Raw genomic sequence first — 20,339 nt, forward strand, 5'->3', positions numbered from 1 at the left:
ATAAAAACATATGAATACTTAATATATTCAAGACTTTGAAGAGAAATTGGGATCCCGTCAACTCAACTTTTTTTCTTAAACACTCCTTACGTAATGAGTTTGATCTATATAATATATAAAAGCTTAAGAGTAGCATTTATTAATTTTATGCTCATGTTAAACCACATCAATTAGCATTTCAGTTCATTTAGTTCATTTCAGACCATCGGTCCACTTGTTTTGCTTCTGTCCATTTTGGTCTGTTTGGCCTAGTTTGGTTCCATCCATTTCTGTTATCTTTGATGATGCTTTAGGAGAGGCTTATATTGAAAGATGAGTTGTTTCATTGACAATTATGTCAACTTTTCAGGGTAACGATAGTAGGTTATTGATAAAATTATATTTTTCTTATATTATTAAAGTTTTAAATATTTTTTTAATATAAATAATATAAATGACGAATTTACTTATATTTACTTCCTTTTTAGGCCATTCAAGACATATAGACGATAAACCGTTTGTAAAAAATGCTAGAAACAAAATAATCACATCACTTTAGAAGTGTTGATAAATGAGAATGAGATTACTAAGAAGTTGATATCATTTGGTATCAACTGTTTTTTTAACCTCATGTCTTTTTTTTCTTTTTCTTTTTTCCGAGTGATTTATACATGTTTCACCGAAACAGTAAAAGTGAAAATGTCGTACCATAAAAATATTAGTTTCAGCTCGAAGTTAATGTAAATTAAGTATCCATTATTCAAACTCTAAATATTATTGTTACATAAAGAAATAATATTAATGTGCAAATTGTGTTATAAGACAATTGCTCGTAGTTTTTTTTTGATAGCCAACATATAACTGGAATTCATTGATACGAACCAAGGTCCATTGCAATTACATCATTTTGAATTTGGAGTTCAATAACAGGGGGAGTATCCTCCACCCATATTTCACAATCATCAACATACAAGGCATTCCTAGCAAGAGAGTGAGCAGCCCCATTGTTGTTTCTTCTGACGTGCTCAGCCCTCCATGTCTTGAACCGACTTAAGCACCACTGTGAACCTTCAACAATCTTTTGGATAGCCAAGGCTGGAATAACATTCCCTTTTAGCGCTTCCATCACTAGCTGATGATGTTGAGAAAGGAGAATATTTGTTGAGGAATTCCGCATATGCAGTTTGTACCTTTTAGAAAGGATAAAGAGAACAAATGAAAGCTGAAAATACACGAAATCGACGGAATAGACTGAATTCTACTTGATTGGACCGAATTAAATTGAATGAGACTGAGTTAGACCAAACAGACCGAATGGGACCTAAGTGGATCAGATTGGACTAAAATGGATTGAATTGGACCAAAAGGACTGCATGGAACGAATTGGATTGATATTGATTGAAGTGGACCAAATGGACTGCAAAAACGTATGTATTCAAAACTTTGAAGAGAAATTTGGATGGTGTTTATAACTTCTAAAAAATCTATATAATTATTGGGTAGCTTATTTTTCCCAACTTATTTGGGTACAATTTTCTAAAATCTCTCTTTTTTTTCTTTCTTAGTTATAATTTATCAAAACCTTACTAAAATGTGTCTCTCTTTTAAATACAAGGGGTCCAAAACAAGTTCTCCAAATGGATATTAAGAATAATCAAAGAGATAATAGGAGAATAAAATACTCACTTCATGTCAAGAAATGCACTTTAGCTAATGATCAAAATTCTTATGTTATGTGCGAATGTGAATGACAATTGTGTGCCACATGCACATCACATGATTCAAGCAATTAGATGAAAACTATTATATAACCAAATAATTGGTATTATATACAAAATTTATTTATGATGTCTTTCTCAGTTAACAATAGAAAGGCATACTTTTTTTCTCTCTTATAGTTACCTTATAACTTGAAATAGTGGAAGAAACCAGATATTAATAAGGTTAAGAGGTTGAATGATGAAGTAAAGTCATGTACAAAGCAACAATAACGAAAATGCAAGAATCTCAATTTTAACACCAATCAATCGAAGAAACCAAAAAAAAAAAAAAAACAGCAATTTCATAACTTCTATGTACACAGCTAGAACATGCAATGAGGAAAAATTGGAAAATCCAAAATTCTTGCAGAGTGGAAAAGGAAAAAACAATTATGCAAGAATTTTTGGGAAGTCAGACTGCACTTAATTCACAAACAGCTAAGAAAAATCTTAATCAAGGCAGTGTTTGGATTCACGTTTTGCAACCACGTTTGGCGTTTACGTTTGGAAAATGCTGGGACCCACGCGTTGTGCTGAGGAAACGCAGGCTGAGGAAACGCAGGCTGAAATGAAAACGCAACTCGCTACGCACCGTTTCATTAATCCAAACGCGTGTTTAATACTGTTTATGGACACCAACACCAGGCTCTTGAGCATTTCATTAACCTCATGGAGCTGAAACAATCTCAATAGATACGCACCGTTTTATTAATAAACCTCCAAGCTCGTTCATGGCGTGTGCTCTGTGTTGTGTTAAACGGTGCGCGACGACTCTGATGAACGGTGCGTGTTGAAGCACTGTTCATGGACACCAAGCCTCTCCCTCACTTGCTCAACAACCAAACAAACAATCACCACCACGCCACCACTGCCCTCTGCCGACCAAACCCACCGGAACCAAAAACCCAAAATTAAAAAAAAGAAAAACAAAACAAAACCCATCAAAGACCCAGTAAACCCAAAGCAAAAACAACCAAACAACCCACTACCCACCACGCCACCACCATGCCCACCACGCCACCACTGCCCTTTGCTCACCAAACCCACCGGAACCAAAAACCCAAAATAAAAAAAATAAAACAAAACCCACCAAAAACCCAACAAACCCATAGCAAAAACAACCAAACAACCCACTACCCACCATGCCACCACCACAGCCCACCACGCCAACCCAACCAACCAATCCAAATCCAACCCAAACCCATCAGAATCCAAAATACCAATCCATAGGAATCCAAAATCCAACTCATCCAAACCCAAAAGACAAAAATTAATAGCAAAAAATCAAACAAACCCATTGGAATCCGCCGTGCCCACGCCGTGACCACTTCGTTTTCTTCCACGCCGGGCTCACGCCGATCTCCGCCACGCCGTGACCACTTCGATCTCCGCCACGCCGGGACTACACCGACTCCACCACGCCGTGACCACTCCGAATCCAACCCAACTCCGGTGGCGAGCGTGAACGAGAGAGAGATGTGAGCAAGGGAGTGAGAAGTGAAGTAACAGAGAATCAAAGAAAAAAATAAAGGAAAGGAAGAAAGGAACTCTCTGAAGGCACAAGGGAATGGTGAGGAGTGAATAGAAAAAGGGGAAAAAAAAGAGCTGAACTTTGCCATTTATTTGCTACAGTAATTTCAGCTCTGCTACAGTAATTTCAGCTCTGCTACAGTATCCGCGTAAAAAAATATAATCCACGTTTTTCCACTTATTTGCTACAGTGTTTTCAGTAATAAGTTTTCAGTTTCAGCAAAATAAGTTCTATCCAAACAGACCCCAAATATCAAATACCCCAAAGAGTTTTATATATGTGTAATACTAATTTAGATAAATGTAAAAAAAAATCTTAAAATTGTCTCAAATAGAGGCCATAAATCATATCCGAAGCAACTGCCAACCAGTTTCTTCAAAAATACCTTTGCTTAGAGATCTCTAAAATATTTACAAAATGCATCACTAATACAATTGCTTATATATTGAAGGGTTGCTTAGTTTCAATGAAACTGCTTTTATTCATGGCAGAAATATAGCAAAAATATATTCTTGAAGCCCAAGAGAGAGTTACAAACTATTATAGGGACAACGTTTAAAAAAATATATGCACAATTAAAGGTTATTTTCATGAAAGCATATCACTCAGTTGAATAGAGTTTCTTACTACATTGCCTCATAACTTTTGGGATCCCTGTAAATGATATAGGTTAGGTCAAAGAGTTTATTACCACTAATTTTTTTATTAAATAGTTTTTATATTTAAAAAAAAAAAATTAAGGAGGAAAAGATTGAGGCAAGATGACTATAAGGACCAGATTTGGATCCCTAGCCCAAAAGGTGGATGGACTTAGGCCCAAAAAGTCCAAAACAATGAATTTGTAGAAAGTGGGTTGGAAAACTGGACTTTAATGACTCAAACAAACACTAAAATAGGTTTAGGTGATAAGAAAATGTAGATAGATAGGTTTATGCTGAAGAAAGTCATCCTCGGCAAAGCCCGAGGTGATCTGTTCTTATATATTTCTTTTAGGTTTGATTACAAAGTCAGTTCTTGATGATACAGTGTTTTTTTCTTCGTTTTCTCGATCCCCCTGTCTCATTGCCTTCTTCTTTTCTTATACTGTCTCCCCTTTTCATCTCCACCTTCCACGTGCATGCCAGATGGTTGGTGTTGATACTTGTCCCATCAGCACCTCCCATAAGTCTTCATGTAGTAGCTGTAAGGTTGAAATCCACTGTTCAGGCATCACCTCCACATTAATGCAGCCAGAGAGTTAGCTGTAGTGCATTTAATGCGGAGGCAGCAACTTTCTCCTAAGATATTTTAGGACTTCTTCCTATCTGGTGTCTCCGCAATACTTATTCGTACCAACAGAACTTCCTTGAACGTTACCCTAGACGACAGACAACTTCTTCGGACCTCAGTATTGGTTAGCCGTGGATGCATTTATCCTCGGCCCACCCTTTTGAGCCATTATGACCAAGACTAATCTCTCTATTTACTAATACAATCTCTTCTGACAAATATTTCTCTTCCATGGACAACCCCTCGTCCTCAGATTGGGCCACAGGCCCAATATACAAACAGATAATGAACTCCTAGGCCCATTATCCCTACAATGACCATTTGTCTCCCAAGTAATTTATATGAGGTGGTGGTGCTAAAGTGCATGGGGGTATGATCTGTGTTCAAAATAGGGGTGGTTAATGATCCTAAACAAATAACTCAAAACTTTTCTTGAATAAAGAGAGTATCATAAGTCAAATTTGGAAAAAGTTTGAAAAGTAAAAAAGTACTAATATAAATCATGAGAACCAGGGATGGAGTTGCATGAAATTTGGTGATCTCAATGAAATTGAAGTGAGGAAAATTCAGAGAGTTGTGATCATTACTTACACTACTTTTCAACCAAGTTCCTTCATTTATGCTTCTATTGGTCAAATATTTTATTTACGATCATTTTTATTTTTGTTAAAATTTTTATTTAAGAGTCAGAATATGTTCTTATCTTATAATGTCTTATTAGTTATGATATGTGTTTGGGGGGCCATTTTTCAGTGCGTAGTCATGTATTATCTATTGGAGGGGTGACCTTACTAGACCCAAATATGTTTGGGGAGTTGCATATAGAACTCAACATCGGGCCACGTAGTCCAATGGCTACTGGCATATTTTTAGGCCCAAAAAATAGGTAAAGCCCAAAGTCTAAGAATCATGATAATGATTGAATAAATAATATGTATTTGATATAATACCTTTGATTAATAATTGTAATAGTAGTTGAAATAAAGTAATATGTATTTAAAGGTGAAGTAATCATGTACTTAATAGTGTGAATTTAGAGATATGGAAACAAAGTCACTTATCTTTATATGGTTTGTAGCTCCAGCTGTGTACCATCAGTGAGTTGATATCATTTTAGCAGAATGACTCTAGCGGTGGATAGGCAATTTGCCATGAAACTTTAAGATTGAAGAGGAAAAATGGGTGCAATTGGAGTGAGGGAGGGAGAGAGTATATGTCTAGCTGTGTGTAGAGACTGGATAAGCTTGTCCCTTTTATCATGCACTTAAATGAATTTCTCCTTGACAATGCTCTTTTATTTGTTGTGAAGTTATGAATAGTATTGCCTTCTATGATAAGGGCTTTTGTATGAAGTATTTATGCCTTCTAAGAGAAGGGTTTCATGTAAGATAGATTTGTGCCTTCAATAAGAAGGGTTTTGATATGAGATCTTGGTGCCTTCTAGGAGAATGGCTTTAGTATAAGAAGTTTATGTCTCCCATAAGAAGGGTTTTTATAAGAGACGTGGAGAAGAGTATTGAGATGTGTTTATGAGCAACAAAACAGTAGAATTTCAGAGTGAAAGAGCATGTGAGTGGAGTTTAGAAGAGTTGTAGTGTGTTATATGTAATGGTGTAGTAAGTATGTATGGTATTGTGTAAGTGAAATGGAGAAAGATGTTTAGAGATATGGGCAGCAAGATAGATGTATTTTCTGAATATGGAGAGTAAGAGAATGAGTATAAGAAGATAATTAGAGGAAGAGAGAATATAGAAGTTTATGAGAGAGTTTTTCTTCTCTATTGGTGTGCTTTGAGGTATTAATGAAGGGCTCTATTTATAGCTAAGTTTAGGGGGGGGGGGGTTTAGCAAAGAATCTCAGCAAAAATTTGTCCTAATTAGCAATGAATCTTCAAAAAATCCATCCTAGGATTTGGCCAAAAATGGTATGTTTAACTTTAAGGTGTTCTTGCTATTTTGGGTAATATTGGCTGGAGGAATGACTAGCAAAAAAGGAAAGGATTTTAGCAAGAAAAAGATAGTTTTTTTTGGTTGGTTTTGGTTTTTAGCCAAATAAGGAAATTCTGTAATGTTAAGGCTACTGGGTCAGCTGTCCTATCAGTTCTAAAACAACTATCCTAGCTTACTGAAAAAGTTGTCATAGCTGTCATAAGATAGTTGTTGGTTGAGACTAAAGTAGATGAGGTCAACTGGATGATGTCAAGCTTCTGGAGCGAATATTCAGCATTTATTGCATGGGTTTGGCTGAAAATGGTAAGATCTCTTTTAAAGGTATCTTGCCATTTTAGGTATAGCAGCTGGCTGCTGGGATTTGAGTATTAAATAGCTAGTGATGTCACTTTTAGCCAAGTGTCAAGTGCTAAACACACTGCTGGTGTTCGGCTGGAAATGTTTCTTCTTTTGGGTATTTATATTTTTGGTCCAAGATTCTATTACAACACATTTTGAGTAAGTAATAAAATGATTGATTGATAGTTCATGAAGCTTTAAAGATCTAGTCAAAGTCTCATCATGTTGTGACTTAATCTTGGTGAACAAGAAGAGCATTTAATACCCTGATTTGGCAAATGAATATTTGGTCTAATTATGGCAAATGACAACTAGGTCTTAAATATATCATGAATATATTATGAATGTTCAATATGTGTATAAAACATTATGAACGTTTAGACCTTCAATTTTCAAATTATCAATTCAAGCTTATCATCAAACAATTAATGTGTAGAATATGAACATAAGCATATAACAGAATTGATAAACAATCTAAACCAAATAAAATCACATCCATAGCAGAAATTAAAATGGCAAAGATTAAGGGAAGAGAGATGTAAACACAATGACAACACAACGATGTGTTATCGAAGAGGAAACCGAAACCCTCGGCGTAAAACCTCTGCACCGCCCTCCAAGCGGTAAATAATCCACTAAAGAATGTAGTTGGGACATGAACAGCATAAGACCCTCCAAGCCTAATCTACCCAGTGTACCTAAGCTCTCTAAGCTCCTACTCCAATGAGGTTACGCTAAACCTATTTCTTCTTTAACTTGCTGGATTCCATTATAACCCATAGCATCAGCCAATATGAATTGGTTCCTTTCGAACTGCTTCCTAAAGTACCAAAAAGCCTTCTCATAGATATGTGTAAGGTGAGAAAAGGATTTGGTTAAAGAACCTTTTAAGGATGTAACAATGGAGAGGGTGGGAGTTGAGGAATTTGAAGGGTCAATATGTAAAGATTGTGGATGAGTCAATCTTGTTTTTCTCTAGAGTTTCTCTCTCAAAATTCTCTTTGGAAGCTCTCTATATTTCATGGGTATAAGGGGTATTTATACTAGAGTGAGAAAAGAATGTGAAGAGTCAGTTTTTCCATAACAGAGTGGACTGGCGACTTGGCCTTGCGACTTAACTGAGTCGTGAGTCTAAGCTGCGAGCTAATTGCATGGCCAGTCTGGACTTTTTGTCCTATAGTGCTACAGCTGACATGACGGTTCAGCTTCTCTGCATGCTTCACTCGTGTGCATCTTCTGGCGGCTTGCAAGCCGCGAGATCCAACCGTGAGTCCCTACTTCACTACACAATCTTGAGCATTTCACACTTTCTCATACACTACCCTTACATGATTCCCACCTAAATACAGAGTTACTAATTGCTAAATTACAAGCAAATTTGGCACGGAATAAAGCCAACAAGATGGTTGATTAAATTCAACCTTACATATTATATTTGAAAATTGAAGATAGCCAATCAGATTTAGCCATGTGTTTAAAGTTGGATTTTAGTTGAAAGTAGTAATGTAGTGTATGTGAAAAATATAATTAGGTTTCTAAATTCGTATAGGAATAGCTAGAGGTTGAATGAATAGTTATTTTGCCAACATTTAGATGGCTGGAGTTTTTAAGTGTTTGTCATAAGATGAATATTAAGTTTTAGGAAAATAGTAATGGAGAGTTTTATCATTTTAAATGTTATGTGATAAGAGAAGCTTACCATATGTTACCCGCTACACATTGACTCGTTAGAGTTTAGGGAGTTGGAGAAGGTACGCCAAGCAACATATTTCTTTTATCAACTTTAAACCGCTTGAGTTTTATTGAACATACCTCTTAGTTCTTCAAACCACGACTCCCAAAACTTCCTTAAAGAGACTCATAAGCTTGGATCATAAGTCGAAGATAAGATGATGTACCTTGAGTTTTATGGTCATTTTGTGTAAATATGGGCTTTTGTTAGAGAAGTTGCTTTCCATGAATATGAGAGAGATATTATGGGCCATGAGTTTTGATTCATTGATTGAGCTCAATTCATATATTGATGTTGATGATGTCGTGGGTTATGATCCCAATTGATGAAGATGAAATGTGGCACACGATTCCACCTCTTGAAGTAAGGATCTTGTGGGCCATGTGAGCCCAATCCATGTAATTGTATACGATATAAGCTTATTTTGGGTTTTATAGAAGATTCACCCAAAACTCAATAATATGTTGAGATGGAGTGGGTTGCTAATAAAGTAGTGTCATGTGGGGACGAAAAAAGAGTCCTCAACAATATGTCTCCTAAAGTTCATGGTATTAATTTATGTGATTTTCCCAAGTTTATCTTTTTGACCATTTTTAGCTTAATTTCATGCCTAACACGAATTAGGGGTTTCTAGACATCCTAGGACTTTCGTAGTATAAATTAGTAGTATTTATTCAAACTAATCAATAATAGAATATCTCTCTCTCAGTGGATTCCGAAGCAATTTTCCCCATGGATTCAATGATCCTTTGGAGAATATAGGGGTTTATTCTTAAAATGGACATTCTATTTGTTATGGCTATCCCACTGCGTTTGTTACGCGCCTTAAAAGAAATGAAGACTTGCACAGTATGCACTATGCAGCATCGTACTGGAAAAGAATTAAATCAGCTCTCTCCCCCCATAAATACTGTGTTTGGTTTTTCAAGTGTTAAAACTATGAGTGACTTTTAGAACTATTTAATTGAACCATCAAATCGAGAACTAAGTCGCAATTTATAGCTCAATTCACAACGAATATTAGAATTGCAACTATAAATTTACAGTTTACAACATGACCATGTCTTTCCAAAAAGAAGAAGAAAAAGAACGGGGGACCTAGAGATCTGCAGAAGATCAAAAATACATCCCGAAATTTCTCAGTGAGATGTGGGAAAACTGCTCCTCTTACGGTTCTTCAAAGACATGCAAAAAGCGGAGAACGCCCCTTTCATTTCATCTGGAAGAGGGAGCTGAAGTTGAAGGGGAAGTGCCAAAGATGGATGTACGTGATAATGCTCACTTTTCTTTCTCAACGAAAATGGTTCCGCAAGTGCTGGCTGCTGCTTGTTAAGCCCTTCAAGGACAAATGAGAATGCACCAAATGTGAGGCAGCTTTGTAGAAGTGCTTGGGGAGCACCTGCAAAATCATTTAGAGTGGAAATAAGGCTCAATTACTACCATATACATAGCTATAGGAACTTCTATAGATTTGCATACGCTAAAGGCAATCAAATGAACACTAATCAATCATCTGTAGCTATGAAATTCCAAATTTTATGTTCAACAACAACGACAATTCAAAATGGAGAAATTGGCAAGATGAGACATAGAAGGTTCATACAGAAACTGCCCTCCTCTACCCACAAAAACAAAAGGAAAGGCACAATTCCAATCATTTAGAAAAGTGTGAGTTTTTTGCAACATGAATACAAGTAAAGAAAAAAGATGGAATATAGCCAAATGTGCTTCATATAAGTATGATCCAAGACTCTTTCCAAAACCAAAATATGTTCCACGAAGGATTTTGGTGAGGGGGAAAGAGGCAGGGAAGGACTAGGTACTTGATACTGAATATCCAAGTTTTATAGTTAACTTTATGTATTACTGGGATATTGGATACCTGGGAAACTTAGAGCAAGACCAGTGCAACAGCCTGCCACTCCAGCATTAATAACTGCAGACAGAATAAATGATTAAAGAAAATATGAATGTATAAAACATTTGTGCAAGTTCTATGGTTAAGGTAACATACCATCATCTTTTCCCCGGAGCCTCTTCAAAATGCAGACAACCAAACTGTGTACTCCAGACAAAACTGCAAATGTCTGATAAGGACAAAGACAGAAAAAGGAAGCCTTAACATACAGCATAAGTAACAACAAAAATAGAAAAGGCCTCAGAACATTATATTCGGTTAATCAAAGTGCAGTAAACTTCTGGGATTTCGCACCTTTGCAGAAGATCCTGCCTCTCCAAAAGATCCTTTAAAGCCTTTCTTCTTAATCAATCCCGCACCTGGTACATATCACATATCCTTCGTATAAGTTAAAATTAGAACTTCTACATGACATGTTTGGAGAATCACAAATTTCTTACTACATACAAAACCAATCATCAATGGAGCCTTGATCATTACAACAAAATACCATGAACCAATAAGGTTATTTGAATTCCCCATAACTATTTCTTATCTAACATCTTGCTAGTGGCTAGTGCATGCAAAAGAGGTCTTATCTAACATACTTAGTAGGGGCAGAGCCCCACCAAACTTTCTAAAATTTTTAGTTGTATCCTTATATTTCAGATTAATTTTACACCAATTATATAGGTCCCCCCCCCCCCACCCCCCCCCCCCCCCACAAAAAAAATAAAAATAAAAATAAAATTTTTAAAGAATCTTCTTGTTTCCTATATGGCCCTCTTAATTTAGTTTAGTAGTCATAATTGTTAGGAAACTTACAATTTACTCCCTTGTGCTTTGGTCCTATTACCATTTAGTAGCACAAAAATTTTCAATTGCTATAATTTGCTAGGATGCACGGACATGGGTACAAGTACGATATAGCGAAACGAGCAATTTTTAATATATTATAATATGATACAACAATTAGAAAACCGTTACGACACATGTACGGCACTCCAAATGAAGTTTCCGTGCATCCTAGATTAATTTGACCTCCTAAAGTTTGGATTAAAATGAAATCTTTAAGAGGTCTTTCAACGGAATCCTAACAATTTCTTTTTTGTCCTCCAAACCTTAGGGAGGTCCAATATAGCAATCAGAAGTTTGTCGACTAAACTGTGACAGGGCCAAATCAAGGGAGGGTAAATTGTAATTTCCCCTAAAATAATTTTGACTTTGGCCCCCCACAATCTTTAAAGTCTAGTTCTGCCTCAGCCTGGAACCCTGTACTAGAGAGTGGTGTTGCTCTAGGAGTCCTGAATTTAGATCTCCATCAGGAACTAAACCACAATTTATGAAGTTGAGGGTGTGACAATATCACAAAATTTTCATTCCCCACACAAAAAAAAAGTGGCCTCACAATGGATAATCCTGCAAACATCTCTACACTGATGCACTCCTAGATCCATAGGTGCAACATAACCTCACAAATAAAAGTACCAAAAAAAAAAATTTCTTTCCCATCTAAGTACTAAACTTTCATTCACAATCCCCTCCATTTCTTTCCCCTGCTGACATCAACTGGGTCTATTTTTTCTTGATGAGTTCAACACGACTAAAACTACTTTCCTTCACAATCCCTCCATTTCTCTCCCTGACTGGCATCAACTGGGTCTATTTTTTTTAATTCATAAGTTCACGTGTTCAACACAACGACTAAAACTACTTTCCTTCACAATCCCCTCCATTTCTCTTCCCCACTGGCATCAACTGGGTCTTCTTCTTTTTTTGGATAAGTTCATCAGGTCATCTATAACAATCACTACAGCCTTAGTTCGCATAAAATTACGTCACTCCTCAATTTAACTCAAAGAAACCGAAACCATAATGCAACAATTTTAACATCCCAGGTATGTGTCTTAACACACACTCAAATTTCACTTGGAAAGTTAAAACAAACCCTCTCCACCTTGCTTATGTACACTGCATAATCAAGTACACAACACTCCTATTTGTCAATCAAGCTCAATCACAGACTAGGAACTACACAAAAATACAAAAAAATTAATTAATTAATCAAATTAACCATTTCCAATTCAATCACACCAGAGTAATTTTATTTCCCCCAATACTTAATTAACACATTTAATTGTCAAAATAGAAAATTTCTTTTCAAACATCCCCAACAAAATTCCCAAAACAAAAAACAACAACAATGATAATAATTCAATTATATATCAAACAAAAAATCATATATTATATACATATATGTGTGTATGTATGAGAGAGAGAGAGAGAGAGAGAGAGGACCGTAGCCGAAGATGGAGCCCATGAAGGCGCCGCCGAGGGAGTCGCCGGCGAACCTCATGAGGCAGACGGCGGAGCCATTGGGAGTAGGGACTAATGCGTTTGAGGAATTAGGGTTAGGGTTCGGGTTTGGATTGGTCTCGATTTCGGACTCGGAGTCGGGCTTTGGAGAATTTGTAGTCGCCATAGCTCTCTCTCCGTGTTTCGCTATCTAATTCCTCACAGTAGGAGAATATCGAATCTGATATTGTACAAAGTAGTAGTATCTTTTTCATATCTTTATAAACGACGTCGTCGTCTCTTATACTAACATAGGCTGTAAATAACTGCTATATGAAAAGATTCGGCTTTTTTTTTTTTTTTTTTGGGTAAATAACTAAATCTAAAGTTTTAACTTGATTATTAAATGAGTAAAGCTCAAATATAATAATAATGTATTCGTATATATAGGTTAAAGTTTCTTGTTTTCAAATAAGAGATTTGTGATTAATATTTCGATTATATCGAGAATCGAGTAGTAACTTGAAATATGAAGTAGACACTGTAATTTAAACAAATTTATGAGAATAATATTGAATTGTGTAAATTTATTTATAAGATATATCAAAATATTATTTATTGATGGTATATGTAGTTCATTTGGTACTAAAAAAATTACATATATATTTTAATAATATAAAGTTAGTGAATTTAATTTTTATAAGTTTATAAACAAAAATCATTATATATAATTAAATCAAATAATATTATTTCAACTATCAATTATTTATTAAATTATTTTAAAGTGATTAAAATGTTTTTGTTGTACTTTATATTGAAAAAATAATAAATTGATTGAATAGCTCATGAATAAGCTCAACAAGAAAATAAACCAAGCTTGAATATGTAATGTAATTTGTTGATGAGCTCGAGCTTGGCTCATGTTTGGAATAAAATGAATGAAAAATTCTAAACCTTTACTACGCAATTTAGCTTGATTTGTTCACAACCTTCCATTGGATTGAGTTACTTTAGACTTCAAAGTAATCATCATGTGAGGCGTGGCTTGGGTTTTAGTAGAGTAATTTATTTATAAATGTGAAAAGGTGTTTCAAAAGTAGGGATGGTAAAAATTCTCCATCCCACTTGACCCACTTTTCTTGCTGTGAACGAATTTTGATTGTCTCGGCCGTTTGGTCCCACTCCACCTTGAATCCGTATATAATGAATATGTGTGTGTTATTTATACATATTTTATTTATAACCTTTTTTGGTATATATCCTATTACCATCTAAGACACTTGATTCCTCACTTGCGGCACTTTCATGACTATCCTTTTCCTTTTTATTTAATTTCTATCTCATTAATGTCACCTAATTCATAAATGACGAAATATCTCCAACCCATCCACCACCAACTTTCCTTACATGGGGAACCCGTTATTGACTCTAGCCCTGTGATAATTGTGGTACAATGTCGACTTCCACGGCTTCCACTCACTCTCAGATTCGGATTTTTTTTTCTTTAGATTTGGGTGATAGGGCTTTTAGTTATGTATTGCAATGGATTATTTATTTGATGTTGGTTTTGTGAAGGCTTTTGGTGGATTTCTGGTGGTGGTGGTTGGTTGTGTTTCTCGTTGGGTGGGGCTGCTGTGGAATATGAGAGAGAGAGAGAGAGAGAGGGAGAGAGAGTTACAACAGGATACATTTGGTACACTGAATGAGAAGTACAACAGAAATTATAATCTTTATCACTAGAAATAAAATGTGTTATAATGTAAAAAAAAACTAAACATATTCATAAGTTTGGTTGTGAGTTATAACATTAAAATAAAACTTAAGATTTATTTTAGAAAATATCTTACTCATGCAATTATATCTCCTTAAAAATTGTTATTTTTTAAATTTAAGAGAGATATGTGTTATTTTTCATGATTTTTTATTTTTATAATTGTTAGATGTATATGGAACGTTTATTTATTTGGAAATATATTAAGAGTCCGTTTGGATACAGTTGAAAACTGAAAACTGAAACTGAAAATTGAAAAACACTGTAGCAAAATAATTTTTAAATATGTGAATAGTATCGTGGGACCCATTTTTAATGAAAAAATTGCTGAAAAATGTATTTTGTGGGACCCATGAACAGTGCATAAAAGCACTGTTCACAACAAAAAAGTCAAAAAGTTACGGCTTGACCAAAAAAAAAAAAAAAATTTCTAAAACGTAAACGTGCGTCTGGGAAGCAAAACGCGCTTCCCAAACGCACTCTAAGTTTTGAAATTATTGCTCTTACTGAAGAATAATTATTCCTAATTTTGAAGAATAGCTATTCATAAGGAATGACTATTCCTTATAATAAAAATATAATTAAACTAAGGGCACGTTTGGTAGACTATAATAGGCACTGTAATGTAATAATTATTCCTATGGTTTAGCTATTTAATAGTTTGACTATGTTTTTATTACAGGGAATAGTCATTCCTTATGAATAGCTATTATTTAAAATGAGGAATTACTATTCCTCTCTAAAAGGGTTGTAATAGCTATTCTTTAATAGATGTAATAATTTCTAACATTAATATATTTCCAAATAAATAAACTTTTCATATTCACCTAACAATTATGGAAATAAAAAATCATAAAAAAATAACTCATCTTTCTAAAATTTAAAATATATTATTTGTATAAATGAGATATTTCTTAAAATAGATAATAAGTTTTATTCTCATGTTATAACTCACAACCAAACTAATGAATAGATTTAGTTATTCCATTACAACACCTTTTATTTCTTGTAATAAAAATTATCATTCTTGTTGTAATCCACATTCAGTGTACCAAACATACCCTAAAGAATAGTTAAACCATAGAAATAACTATTATATTATAATAGCTATTACTGTTTACCAAACATGCCCTAATTGAAGTCCAATTTTACATCATTTATCATAGATTATTTATTAATTTTGGTGCTATGTGGAGACCATAAATATCCATCAAGGTGTCTATTGATTATAAATTACGTATGTATTTATTTGCTGGACAAACTCTTAATTTACTCTTATTATTAATCTTAATGACTCTCTCTCTCTCTCTTCTTTTTTTGGCTTTTCCCTTTCTCAACTAAACAACCCTTCCTTTCTATAATTCTTCCGCTTAGTCGCCTCTGGTTAAGGCTTTGTTTGGGAGTTCATAAGGGAATGAAATGGAATGATCACAAGGGAATGGAAAGGAAATGAATTAAGTAACCTTGATTGGATGTTTTAAAATAAAGGAATGGAAATGAATAAAAATGAATGGAATGTAAATAATCTTATTTGGGAGCAATATGGAGGGAATTGAATGAAAACATTTTATGACAATATTACTATTAGACCCCTATTTTAAAATAAAGAGTTGAATATATAGGGGTATTTTGTGAGTTTTAGTAAAAAAATCATTAAATTTAATTTCATTCCCTCCCATTCCTCCCAATTTCGGGGGGAATGAAAATTTGAAGTTTTAAGGGAATAGAGAGGAATGAGTGTTTCTTCCTACCCATTCCATTCTCTTCCACTTAAACTCCCAAACAAGGGAATGAGCTTTCTATTCCATCCATTAAAAGTTCAAAACAAGAGAATTGAAGAATATTCTAAAATGATTCTTTTCGTTCCTTTCAATTCCATTCCATTCCCTCCTCCTAAACAAGGCCTAAAACATCAAAGAGCCACAATTACTAAATGAAAAAAAGAAGAAGAAGAGATCTCTATCTTTTGAAACAAGAACCACGTACAAAGGCAGACACAGACAACTCCACTTCCATTGGAGTTGCTCCTTCTCCGACAACGGAATTAACCCAGAGTAACAAGTCCATCCAAAAAGGTTACTCCTAAGAAAAGGTGAGTGAAAATTTTGTTCTTGAATTTTTTTTTAGTTTTTCCATGATTGATGTTGCATGTTTATTTCCTGTTTGATAACAAGTTAGTATTTTTTTTCCTTCTCTTAGATCCATGAAATCCATCCAAGCTTTACTCCATTACTGTACTATCTGTCCCTCTTTCCCAATGCAGTATGTATGGTAGGTGTGGTGGTTTCCTTGTGAATTACATGAAAGCAACATGTTGGGTCTGTCAATGTCATGTGTAAAGTTGTGATTTACAAATTTGTATTGTGTTGGCTTTTATTCCGTGCCAAATTTGATTGTAATTTTATTCAATCTTTTGTACCCTATATTTGTTGTGGGAATTTATTGTAAGGGTTGTGTGATTGTGAGAGAGAGTGTGAAGACTCAAGCTATTGAAGAATGAAGTGTTTTCGCGGGTAGCTCGCGACTTAGCATCCTGCAAAGTAACTCATGTGCCCTGCACATGTTGGAATGTGAAGAGTCAAGCCAGATGGAGACAGCTGTGTCTCGCGAGTATCTCGAGGGTAAGACCTTCCCGTGAGACATTCTGTTCTGCCAGCCTATCCAGTCTGATACACACTTTTTGTGCATACACTATTTACACCCACATTACCCATAAATGTATGAGAGAGCCTCTGAGAGAAAACCCTAGCTAAAACACTTAAGAGTTAGAAATTGTTATACCAACAATTCTCTACACCTTTGTTTGTGGAATTTCCTCATCTCCTACATCTCCATTTCCATACCATTGAGAGGTCAATAGCCCAAAAACTTACCACACCTTTTGAGAGTGTCCAGTGAGGTTTTGATACTGCAGGGAAACATTGGAAGAAGCCAAGGATGGCAGATGCAACATGGAGCTTGTTGTGGGATCTGGAGAGCTAGACAAGACATGGTTCCGAGAAGCCTTGTTGGAGTAAGAGCTTGGAGGGCTTAGGTACAGAGGGTATATTAGGCTTGGAGGGTCTCTTGCTTACCCATGTATTCCAACTGATTGTCTAGTGGATTGATTTCCGTTTGGAGGGTGGCAGAGAGGTTTTTCGCCAAGTTTTTCGGTTTCCTCTTCGATAACACGTCTCGGTATTATCTGTGTTTGCATCTCTCTTCCTTACTTTTATTTATTTCATTTTACTATTGTGTTGCTTTAATTATGAAGTAGAGTAGCTCTCTTGTTTGTTTGCTTGCGTTTACACTATTCCATACTTAGTATTAAGTTAGTGTAAAATCAATCAAACCGTAATTTGAATTGGTGGTCTAAACAAGCTCTTGTGTTTTCACACATTTCGAGTTTTCAATTGGTATCAGAGCGGGTACACTTGTTTTGGTTTAAATACCTAAGTGTGATCCTTGACCCCTTGTGTTATTTGCCATGGATAGTGCTTTGTATGCCTCTATGCATGTTTTGGATGTTGATGATTATAGCATGCCACGTGTTTGTGAAAATGCCTTTATGAGTGTTTATCCTCATGATTGTGATGACATGTTGCTTGAATCATTGGGTGTTGTTAATATTCCAAATGACAAACTCTTGAAGAAAAAGGCTAAGAAGTTTCAAAAGAATTTGAGCAAGTTATTTTGTGAAAATGATGATTTGATTACTAAGTTCAATGAATCCAACAAATTAGTTGAGAAATATAAGAATCTTGTTGAAATTTCTCTTGAAAAGCTGAATGAGTTTGAATGTTTGAATAGGGACTTGGATGCTAAACTTGTTTTGTCTAACAAACTTGCTGATGATCTTAAATCTGAAAATGAATCTCTTAAGATGCATGTCAAGTGTTTGATTGCTAAACCTGTTGCTAAAATAGAAGAAAATATATGTTGCAATCATTTTGTGGTACCCGATTGTGTGCCTATTGTGTGTTCTACCTCAAAGGACAAATCGGTGTATATTCCTCCACACAAAAGAAATCAAAAAGTAAAGAAATCAAAAAGTGGAGAGAAAGACTCTTAAGCCTAAGCCTCTGTTTAGGTCCCCTCGGAATTGAGTGAATCTAAGTTTGTTCCTACTTACCACCATTGCGGTGTGATCGGTCACATAAGATCTCAATGCCCTATGTTGAAGAAAGAACAAAACCATGGTGCTAGATCCCTCCCTAAGAAGCCTAGTGGACCTAAACCCATTGTTTGTCACCATTGTGGTGCCTTTGGTCATCTAAGACCTCATTGCTCTAAGTTTTAAGCTCTTAAAAGAATTAAAAGAAAAGAGAAACTTGAGCTTCTTAGAAGTTGTGCTAAAAAGGATAAACCGGATTTGAGTGATAATAACATGTTGTTAAAGAAAGTGTTTAATGCTCTTAACTCCTTGTCTATGTGCATCTCCGGTTCTCATTCTCCCAACCTTTGTCTCATTTCTCATGTCCATTATTCCTACACTCAAGAATCTTTTCTAGCTCATCTAAGCACCAACTAGAAGAAGCATAATTTTCAGAGAACATAACAATCAAGATCATTGACAATTCAATAGCTTTAAGAAGTTTCATTGAAATTTCTTCTCCTCTCTGAAGGTCATTATCGATAAAAGTGTTAAAACCCTTATCATGTAAAGCTTGATATAAATGACTTGTAAAATTATAACGGGTATCTTCACCTCTGAAACTTAAGAAAACATCGTAGATGAATCAGGGAGTGAAAGAAGAAGAGGCTCCATCGTTGATTTGGAGAGTCATTGGAATCTATGATCAAAAAGTTGAGAAAATGTAGAGAGAAGAAAGATACAATGAAATTTGAAACAAAATGAATTTAATGACAAAACTATATGTGATCCATAGGTTATATATGAGTTGTGACGGTCCCACACGTTTTCAGTTTTCCATTAAAAAGTGTGAAAACACAATTTGACCAAGTCACCAATATTTCATACTTTTCTTCTTCTTCTTCTTTTTTAATGAAGTTCCATACTTTTCTCACCACCACCAATTTTGACTAAAGGTTGTATTATAGAAACTTTCTTAGTTTGAAGTGCTACATTCACAACATTTTCACAATGCTTTTATAAAAAAATCATAAGTGGCATGTTGTTGTTGGTTCTAATTTGAACTTAGTGTTAAAATATTTTTTTTTCTGCCAATAACAACTCATAACAACTTGTCACTTAAGATTTATTGTAAAAATATTGTAAACATAGCATTTTTTTTTAACACAATCCTTCATACCATTCCACCAGTTATTACTTTTTCAAGAAGACTTTTCTTTCCAAGAAATTGTATTAATGCAATCCTTCTATGCTTGTTTACAACTCTCTCTTCTTCTCTTCCCTTCCCTTACTTTTTCCTCCTTTCTATCCCTTTCCTTCATCTCCATTACAAACCAAATGGAATATTATTTTTCAAATTTGGCTACAATTCTCACTAAAAAAATTAACACAATTACATATTTTGAAAATCTAACTATTAGATTACATATACTGTAACTGTATATCCTTAACACACATGTCAAATTTCATGCCAATTGAATTTTATTTACTATTCAATCCATAAACTTATTTTTGATGCATAATTTTAGATTAAAAACTTAAAATTTAAGTATTTAATTGATGATATAGCTATTGATATTTTATTTTCTAAATATTTTGCAAGTATGGAGAATATAAAAGCTTTTTTCAATAAAATAAGTTCCCAGTTTTCTTTCTCCAAAAAAAAAAAAAAAAAAGTTATCTCGTGGATTATCATGTGACCTTAATTATAAAATAAAATAAAACATTTAAAAATATATTATTTG

The 20,339-nt window shown here is 34.7% G+C and overlaps 1 protein-coding gene across 1 annotated transcript; it reads right to left on the minus strand.

Annotated features, from left to right (window-relative positions):
• Window positions 1-9,533: 9,533 nt before the first annotated feature.
• On the minus strand, window positions 9,534-13,013 carry LOC115958473 (chloroplastic import inner membrane translocase subunit TIM22-2-like). Its single transcript, XM_031076884.1, has 5 exons — window positions 12,755-13,013; window positions 10,772-10,836; window positions 10,574-10,646; window positions 10,442-10,495; window positions 9,534-9,958 (listed from the first exon to the last, which is right to left on the minus strand). The coding sequence occupies exons 1-5, from the start codon at window positions 12,936-12,938 to the stop codon at window positions 9,699-9,701; spliced, it is 636 nt and encodes a 211-aa protein (XP_030932744.1). The 5' UTR covers window positions 12,939-13,013; the 3' UTR covers window positions 9,534-9,698.
• Between the last annotated feature and the right edge of the window lie 7,326 nt (window positions 13,014-20,339).

This window comes from Quercus lobata, chromosome 8 (genome assembly GCF_001633185.2).
Source record: "Quercus lobata isolate SW786 chromosome 8, ValleyOak3.0 Primary Assembly, whole genome shotgun sequence".
NCBI lineage: Eukaryota > Viridiplantae > Streptophyta > Magnoliopsida > Fagales > Fagaceae > Quercus > Quercus lobata.